The sequence below is a fragment of the Tigriopus californicus genome, chromosome 11 (genome assembly GCF_007210705.1).
Source record: "Tigriopus californicus strain San Diego chromosome 11, Tcal_SD_v2.1, whole genome shotgun sequence".
NCBI classification, from domain to species: Eukaryota; Metazoa; Arthropoda; class Copepoda; order Harpacticoida; family Harpacticidae; genus Tigriopus; species Tigriopus californicus.
In genome coordinates, this window is record NC_081450.1 from 5,952,001 (window position 1) to 5,961,898 (window position 9,898).

The 9,898-nt window shown below is 43.8% G+C and overlaps 1 protein-coding gene across 1 annotated transcript; it reads right to left on the reverse strand.

Annotated features, from left to right (window-relative positions):
* Positions 1-5,258: 5,258 nt before the first annotated feature.
* On the reverse strand, positions 5,259-8,026 carry LOC131890186 (4-trimethylaminobutyraldehyde dehydrogenase-like). The gene is made up of 7 exons (XM_059239487.1): positions 7,318-8,026; positions 7,059-7,242; positions 6,786-6,982; positions 6,562-6,709; positions 6,105-6,464; positions 5,872-6,039; positions 5,259-5,796 (listed from the first exon to the last, which is right to left on the reverse strand). The coding sequence occupies exons 1-7, from the start codon at positions 7,573-7,575 to the stop codon at positions 5,561-5,563; spliced, it is 1,551 nt and encodes a 516-aa protein (XP_059095470.1). The 5' UTR covers positions 7,576-8,026; the 3' UTR covers positions 5,259-5,560.
* Positions 8,027-9,898: the final 1,872 nt, after the last annotated feature.

Consider the following 9,898-nt stretch of genomic DNA (forward strand, 5'->3'; position numbering starts at 1 on the left):
ATCCGGGAAACCCCTTGATGGCCAATGTGGCTAGCCTGACGAAAGGAGGTCAACCCTGGACATTGGTATGTGAAAATCCCTGTTGCGGTCAGATGTCATGCAGGTGCAACAGTTTTACCGAAGAAACCGTCGCCGTCCACCAAGGGCCCTGGAACAACCCGTTTAGCCTCCATGTGGAAGAGGCGGAAGCCAACATTGCAAGGGAAAGTTGAATCAACGGACAGTCGCATTTTTGGGCTCCAGGAGAGCAAAAGTCCCATTTTGGTTCTCAAGGAGAGAAGTCTTTTTGAACCTCTCCGAGAAGTGACCATTGAACATTGAAAGTGAAAGCAACTCCCATCTTGAAGCTCTTGCTGGTATTTGAACGAGAACATTTTGATAGACGTGCTAGAGGTTGAATTGATCCATTTTGAATAAGGACAGTGAAAGTCAACGCTTGGAGTCGTGACCCAGGAAGCCGTGCAGAGTCAAGAGGACCTGAGGAAGTGCATAGCATACATCAGTGAGCCAGCATAGACGTGTTGAAATATCTCTGGAGCTGAGTACAGGTGCAACTTCTGAGTTATACTCCGTCAATTCGATTCTGGACCTTCAATCCCATCGACCGACGAAAGCCGTGAATCTCCGTTGGACAAGAATCACCCTCATCAAAAAGTAGGATCAAACCAGTTTCTATCCATGCATGTTTTCCCTCTTCCATGGCCAAGCAATTACCCCCTCTTTCATTACCCCAGCAAGACAGCTAATTGGTAGAGTGTATTTTTCATGTAGAGCAATTGAATAAAGTAGATGGAACTGCAATCGAAGTTCATCTTTGATTTGGCAAGAATCAGGTGTTAGACTCCAAGTGTAGAGATCAGCATCGTTTGATAGATGCACAGTAAACTAGGATAGTGACCACATTTTGCACAATAGTTAGCCTTGAAGATTGGCCCAGGTATGCCAGACAACCGAGATTGATCTGGGACCAATGTGGAGTAGAGGTAGCTAGCGATTTGTATCCTTAGTCATTGGATGATTGTTTGAGGCCCTGATAAAGGAAGCTCGAACTATTGCTCGTATGCCCTGATTAGGGTTATAACCGGAGGCCCTAAGATAGGTCTAAGAAATTTAAGCCCATGTACTAGGTGCTCTCCATCTTTGAGAGCTATCAAGGTATTTTTACCTAGTGCTTGGGTCAGGAGTTCCATGTTTCCGTTCACCACGGGAATTCAATAAGTCAAGACCTTTCACCCCTAGCTGGTGGACGGAACATGGTCTATCGGCTGCGTACCGCTAACTGCTAGTGCATTGTTAGGTAGTCATAACTAACAAGCCGTTTATTCTTTACATTGGAAAAGTAGTGAAGAAGTGTCTAGAACAGAAGAGAGTTACTAGAGGGAGCCAGAGTAGAGAAATTAACTATTGGAATGGATGGCTAGATCATGACTTATCATCTCCCCCCAAGATAGCGGCATTGAATAAATAATTTAAAAGCAATCATGATGCTCCAAAGCGGACGGTTTTTGGCCGGGATTGGGTACCTTGCCGAAGAATGGAAAATTCCTTTTCAATTCTGAAACAGGAATCGTCCATAGATGCAACCATTGATAAATTAGTTTCAGTTTTTAAGGAAGTTTGCTCCAGTTTAGCAATATCTGAATGTGTGCCGAAAGGTGGTACCCGGACAAAAATTCCCAAAAATAGGAAGAATTTATTCAAAAAGAGTTGCAAACTAGAAAAAAAAGTTGGACGAAGTTCAGGGTAAGATTAAGGCCTCCATCGAAAATGACCACTTGCAAACTGATAGTAAGGTGGTTCAGGAGGTCAGGTCGAATCCGAAGGCTTTTTTCTCTTATGCGAACTCTAAGAGAAAAATGAAGCACTCTGTTGGGCCTTTTGAGGTTGATGGGGAAGCCATTAACAATGTAGAGACTATGGCCAACATACTTGGACATCAGTTCTCCAGTGTGTTTTCAACCCCACTGAGTTCAGAAGCAACAGCTCTTTGTTCTGAAGATGAGTCTGTTTGAGATTGACAAGGTCAGTCAAGTTGAGCGTTAAGATGATCTTGCAGTCACAGATCAAGATGCTTTAGAGGCCATAAGGGACTTGAGACCCTCGAGTTCTCATGGTCCTGATGGTGTGACATCTCAGTTTCTGATGAGATGCTCACTGCCTCTTGCTCTTCTTTTCTCCTACCTGATGCTTTGCATCTTGGATCAGGGCAAGTTTCCATCTTCACTAAAGATAGCTCACGATGTTCCAATTTTCAAAGGGGGAGATAAGTCGCTCCCCAGTAACTATAGGCTGATTTGAATATTGCGAAGGTGTTTGAGAAGATCATGAAGTTCAAACTTGTTGAATTTCTTGATATTCATAACAATTTGCTTCCTTTCATGAATGAAGCTTCTTGTTCAATTGAGTACCTTGCATTAACCACTTAAATACAAACATTCTCTGATTCAATCAAAATGTTGATTTCAATCGATATAATTGGAACACAACTTTCTTCCCGTTAACATTGACCACACTACCAAACTGGAATAGGAAAGAGAATAGATCAGCCATTCAACTTGAAACTTGAGGTTTCAACTTGAAAGCCAGATCTTTTTATATAAATGTTCCAAACCCCTTAAACATACAACACATTACAGATGGGTAGCCCCACAAATGTCACGAAAACTCGCCAGCTTGATCCTTGAGAGGCTTTCGTTAACATATCCGCAACCACTTCATCCGATCGACAGGATTTTTAACTCGAGAGAGTTGAAAGGGATCTTCCAACCAAGGAACGATACCCGGTTGGATCTTCCGGCTGTCCCTCATTCGAAGCTCTAACCAATTTAAATCCGGGGTCTGTTGGTGCTTCAGCTTCCTTGCACTTTCCCATTCCATGCCTGTTCAGCAGCTCTTGTCCAAAGATGGGCTGTCCAATCCAGATGAAACCCGACTTGAAACCGTCGTGAAAGTTAATTCACAAGAAGTAAATAATTTCACCCACGTCCTTGACTGCGAATTGAGTAAATATAAACTTGTTAATAGATCTTGTTAAGACATTTGGAATTCAACTTTCAAAAATTTTCACAATGCCCGCGGCAAGACAGCGAAACAGATCGCTGTAGGACCACACCATCTCCTCTAGAATCATGATCCCCTGCACCATTAACGATTGTCTTCAGTGCCCTGAAACTTTTCTGAATCTCGGTGCAAGCTCTGACTTCATAGATGAATCATGTGGAATGAGCCCATGCTTGAGGTAGTCTTGATGGAGGCCTTGTTGCTGCATGAACCAGTACTTCGGAGGAGCTGGTGCAGTGTCCTGATAGGATCTGTCCTGTGACAACAATTACAAAGTACGATAGGTATTGAATTGAAATTTTAAACAGAGACTTATGAGATACGTATATTGACTTCAACCTTGTTTTGGATAGTTTTGTGACAATGTAGAGTCTATGGCCAACATACTTGGACATCAGTTCTCTAGTGTGTTTTCAACTCCAAAGAGTTTAGGAGCAACAGCCCATTGCTCTATTGATGAGTTTGTTGAGATTGGAAAGGATTGTCACGTTGAGCGTTTAGATTATCTTGTAGTCACAGATCAAGATGCTTTAGAGGCCATCAGGGACCTGAGACCCTCGAGCTCTCCTGGCCCTGGTGGTGTCACATCTCAGTTTCTGATGAGATGCTCACTGGTTCTTGCTCCTGTTTTCTCGTACTTGATGCGTTGCATCTTGGATCAGGGCAAGTTTCCATCTTCACTAAAATTAGCTCATATTGTTCCAATTTTTCAAGGGGAAGATAAGTCGATCCCCAGTAACTATAGGCCGATTTCTCTCACTTCGAATATTGCGAAGTTGTTTGAGAAGATCATGAAGGTCAAACTTGTTGAACCTGAGGCAGGTTTTCAATTGGATAAGAAGCTTCATTCAGGATAGGAAGCAAATTGTTAAGGTCGAGGGATCCGTTAGTGACATACATGATGACAAGTCAGGTGTGCCCCATCGCTCCACCTTAGCCCCTCCTTTTTATAATATTCGTTGCCCCGCTTCAAAGGCTTAGTATTACTGTTGCCAGTCTCTCGTCTTATGCTGATGATACACGGTTAGTTTCTGGTAGGAATGGCCATTATTCCACTAGCCTTGCCAAGGACCTAGAAAGAATCTACTTTTGGGTTACTGAGAGTAATATGGCCCTGAACGGAATGAAATTCCCCTCATTGACCTTCGGGTCAACTCTTCTGAATACTCCACTCGTAGATAATGGAGGTTAAGATATTGAGCAGGTCTCCTCCATGAAGGATTTGGGTGTAGTCCTCCAAGACAGTGGAAAGTTCGATGAGCAAATCCAGCTGATAGTTGGTAAAGCTTTTCAAATGTGAGGTTGGATATATCACACGCTGAAGTCCGGAGATAGCAAAACGATGCTAATTCTGTTCAAGTCGATTGTTCAGCCACATCTTGAATATGCTTCACCCATTTGGGCTCCAATGAGTTCAGCAGGTTTGCAAAAGGTCAAACAAGTCCAAAGATGTTTCATTAGTAACATCACAGGAGTGAGAGAGCTTTCGTATTGGGAGAGACTAGAAAAGTTGGGACTGTACAGTGTTCAGGGAAGGTACGAAAGTTATCTGATACCGTACGTCTTTTACAGTAACCATGAGATTTGTCCCAACCCAGGATTCAGGGTCAATTCTAGTGACCGTACAGGCTTAATGTGCACTTTGAGAGCACTTTCAAGCCCTCGAGAATCCAGGTTAGTTCGAACAATGAAGTCCACATCTCTTCTTTCTCGTGCTCCTTCATTGTTTAATTTGTTTCTCGCTAATATTTGTAGGGAATACGTAGGCCTTGTTGATCCGGTAGCATCTTTCAAGTCAGACTTGGACAAATTTTTCGATAGCATTCCAGATCAACCCTTCATTCAAGAACTAGCTCGGTCTGCCAACTCAAATTCATTGGTAGACCAACTATCATGCAAAGATTGAAAGGTAATGCAGACGAATTCCAATTGGAATCCCTAGTGACCAACAGGAAGCCATTGTTTTCCCAATAAAATAACTTTGTTCTAGCATTTTTATTTAAGATTAACTTGTTAAGCATTGATTTCGCCCTGTAATCCTGTGTGCACTGCTCAGGATCTGGCTATGCGCGCATTTTTATTCAGGTTATTCATTGAGAAGACCGAGAGGATCTAAATAGATTCTTCTTCTTCAAATACTTTTGTTTCTTGTCTGTTTCCATACTTCAAAAAGTGCATATGTAAACAAACGGTTATGATTTCGTTTGGTTCACTTTCCGTTTATCTTGGATTATGTGTTGCCACATCAATGTAGATTTTCTGAAGTCCATGATAGGTTTAATGTTTCACATAAATTTGATGGCACATGTAATGAGAAATATACTTCTCCATATCCAATTTGATTCAAGAAAAATCAACAGATTTTCTCGGATGGCTCATTCGTTTAAGCTATCTTCCCAACTAATCTATCGTTCGCTCCATTTCATTCGCTTGACTTGCATTGTCGGCATTGCATTAGGGGCATCAATCATGTTTTCCCACGGTATCATGGATTGAATCGTCAGTCTTGATAAAGAAGACCACAGTCAACATCGTTCATTTCCACATATATGGTCTTCATTTGGGAATAAAATTCCATGGCCACGGTTCCATTTTCGCGTCCAATTCCAGACATTTTGACGCCGCCAAAGGGAACCTCAGACGGGGCCAGATTAAACGTATTGATCCAGCATGTTCCCGCTTCCAAGGCATTAATCACACGATGAGCTCGAGTCAAATCATTGGTGAACACTCCGCCTTAGAAGTCATTAAAAACCAGATAGATATACCTTTCTTAAATATGACTTTTAAGTTGGAACCTAGTGAATTTACCTGCTAAACCAAACGGGGTATCATTAGCCCTTCGGATGACTTCATCCTCGGTCTCAAAGGGGAAGACGCAAGCCACGGAACCAAATACTTCCTCTCGAGCAATTTCCATTGTGTCTGTGCAATTTGTTATTATGCAAGGGCTGAGGTAATATCCATTGGCCAATTCACCTAACCCAAAACAATGCTTGAATTTTAGTATCACCATTGGTCTAGTCACAAGGAAATGAATCTACTTTCTAATTGGATTCGTTCGCCTCCGCATTCGACGGTCACACCTTCCTTTTTGGCGCGTTCGATAAAACCTAAGACCTTTTGAGCATGCTCCTCGTTGATGGTAGCTCCGATGGTGGTGTCCTCGGCCAGGGGATCACCAGCCTTCATTTTCTGGGCTTGATTGACAAACTCGTGCAAAAATTTGCCATAAATGCCTTTTTGGACGAACACACGAGTTCCATTCGAGCACACCTCGCCCTGGGTGAGAAAATTGGCCATGAGCGCGCCTTTGACTGCATTCTTCAGATTGGCATCGTCAAACACAATCAGCGGGGATTTCCCACCCAATTCGAGCGTCACATTACGGACGCCCACCGCACCTACAGCAAAAATAACAAACTAGGATTTAGTAAGAATTCCAATTCGAGTCAGCCCGAAATACCTTATCAGTCGAAATTTTTAAATGGGATGACTTACCCGCTTGCATGATCTTGATCCCAGTGGGTACACTGCCTGTGAATGAGAGCTTGGAACAACCCGGATGTTGGGTTAGTAACGCCCCCGTAGAGCCATCGCCCTGAATGACATTGAAAACGCCATCCGGCACGCCCACCTCTTTGAGAATCTATGAATTGGCAAAACTGATGAAATCATACATCTTAAGACCTTGATTTCGTCATCCGTCATGAGACCAGCGTTACCTCGCCCAAGATCACGGCCGTGATGGGTGTGAATTGTGATGGTTTATACACGAAAGTATTGCCGCAGGCTAATGCGGGCGCCGCTTTCCACGTACACGTCTGCAGCGGATAATTCCACGCCCCCACTCCACCTACCACGCCATAAGGTTCTCGGGTAACCAAGGCGAAAGAACCATCGGGCATGCGGACGTGCTGACCTAGAATAGTTCATACTTTAAACCCGGATGGATGCATGCTGGCACGGATTTGCTCCCGTCAAAGTGACAGTATTACCATTAAAAGACGCAGCCAAAGCCCCGTAATACTCCAGCGAGCCAATCACGGTTTCCATGTCGAGCCGAGCTTCCCAAATGGGTTTGCCATTGTCGATCACATCCAACCGAGCAATGTCCTCGAGATGCTCTCGCATTTTCAAGGCAGCCGCGCTCAAGAAACGCCCCCGCTCCGTTCCACTCAACTAGAAAAACCCGATCCGTCCGTTTGAGGTGGCCGGAAATCGATCCAGATCTGGCCCGGAGCCCTGGGCACTTACCCGAGACCAGGCCGGAAAAGCCGCTTGAGCCGTGGTCACGGCTCGATCCACCTCCTGGGGTCCGGACATGGGAATTGAGGCCAAAACCCGTCCACTTCGAGGCTCAATATTAGCCCAATTCCCGAGGGCGTCCAAGGGGGTGGTTCGTTGGCCCGCCAACCAATTCCAAGGTCCATGGGTCACGTCGGTAGCGATGGCTCGCATGCCCGGCCATCCAGCCGAGGAGGTGGCACCACGGGCACAAGAGGCTCCCCACATGATTGATCTGGGACGCCGGGATCACTCACTCCTCGACGTAGCTCCACTCTTCACTCCTCCTTGACTGACTTACTCGGCCTCAAGGTCCTTGAGTTAGACTAGACACCTTCCGTCGACTCGATTGACGAATCTCGACGAAAACCGGTTGGCCTGGTTGGATCGCCAAAGCAAACAGGTTTTCTGAGATGAGAATCGTGATTGATCAATGCTCAGTGAGTGGATCAGGGTTGAGGGAGAGAGAGACCAAGTCAATCGAGGATCCAGAACGAGATGTCAGGACGGAGGGATGAACGAAGGAGGCCAGCCACCAAACCAACCCGCCAGGACTGATTGGTCAGTGAATACCGTGAATACTCACTCCAGGATCCAGATGCGATGTCATGTGTCGTCGTCTCCTACTCCTCTTTTTAACAGTACGTCTCACACAAGATACCCAGCAACACCGCCTCAATCTAGGATGCAGCTATGTAGCTAATAGCTCGAGCGTTAAAAGGGGACAAAGCCATGTGTTTGTTGACATGCAGAGGGCAGAGACACGAGAAAGGTTGGGAGAGCCCATCCAAGATCTGGGGCTTTGGCACCCAACTCGCATGACATCAATGTCACCCATACACATTGGTGATTAGTGACATTACTGATATGATGGGAGCAAACAAAGGAGAGCCAAATTTCAAATGGATTCAAGCAAATAAAAATAAGCATAACAAACCAGAAAGGGGAGCTGAAGAAAGAGTTTAATGTAGAGGTAGAGGTTTAATGTAGGTGACATACTGAGTATTTGCTCATTTTAAATTACTTGCTTGTTTTTATGTGTTTGAATTGTTCCCACCTGGGAAAAACAGCTGCTTTTTCCTGGTTTGCCTTTTCATAAATTTACAGAGAATCCAAACTCAGCTTTTGAATGCAAGTGATTATTTCGCTTTGACTTAGGAATCACGAAAAATGAGAAGTTTGCTGCTTAAGGCCTGGCAGTTTTTGACAACACTGAACATACTTTAAAATGGATCAAATACTTGAAAACAAGCAAATATCCTGAAATTTCAATCACACAAGCAAACAAACAAGAAAAAGGTCAACTTGAGCACTTGTTTTCTGAGTTACTGGGGTGAGTCCAGACTTGAGCCTGGGTACACTCCAGTATTTTACTTCATTTCGGAAAATTGGCAGGACTCGCGTGGTTTTGAAAGAGCTTGAGTCCGGACCCATCCCAAAAATTCAGTTCTTTTTTAAATTTCGTCAAGAAACGGACCATTTTCTCACTTTTTCCCCTCTGCATTATTTTGTGCATTGTACATCTTTCACTATTTTGGCTAGCTCTAGATAGAAACGGTGTTGACAAAAGCATTTGGCGTTTGGGCTAAGGTCTTTGAGCGTTTAAAGCTTGGTAGCTAAACGGTTTAAACAAGCTCTCCTCACAAGAAACTCGTTGGTGCTTTCAAGTTGGATGGCCATATGGCAAGCCCATCGTGTGAATTTGGTTTGTTGGTGAAAACGATGAAAATAATGGAAAAACTATTGGAAGTAAAGTTACTGTTAAAAGTGCCCCCAAAAGCTGCTTGCATTTGACAACGATAGGAAGAGGCCAATCGAAAGGCTGATAAAGATTTGGCCATTGAATTAAGGTGCATCAACGCAGAAAGGAAATGATTTGACATTGGGAGCCTTGAGAAACAATATCTTAAGTTGCAAAATAAGAGCGACAACGATTGTTCTCAATGATAGTTTTAGTTTTACCTGGAGACCGAAATTCGATGTAGGTCAAATATTTGGCAACGTCAAGATATAACAAGGCTTCAAGAATATTGGAGCCTCAACCGAGGCCATCGGACCATCCATTGCAGCCATTGGAACTGATGTTGAATTGCTGCCGAGGCCACTGGAATTGCCCTGGCGTCAATGGGAGTCACCATCTAGGTGTTTTGAGTTTGTCAATCATCTAGATTAATCGGAATAAAATAGTTGTGATGTTAGAGAATAAGACGCTTTACAAAAGGAGAACTTTTGGAACAAAGCACTAGTCCACACGGAAGTCGAGAATAATCTCCATCTGTTGTGCAAGATTGGAGTTGCGGGAAATACCATTTAAAATGAGAGGTTGGGTTTTGTAGATTCTGTGTAAATAAGTATATTCATTCCAGAATCGGCATTGGAATCATGAATATCTTGACTAATTGTGGGGAAAACTTGTACACAGGCAGAGCTTGTAATAAAATTGAATACGAGGCTTATAACACTCAGTCAATAAAAATTAATGTAAAGCGGAGGACTTTGTGCAAAACTTGAAAAGTACTCCGACGAACCAATTTGCTTCCTCTTCTCCATT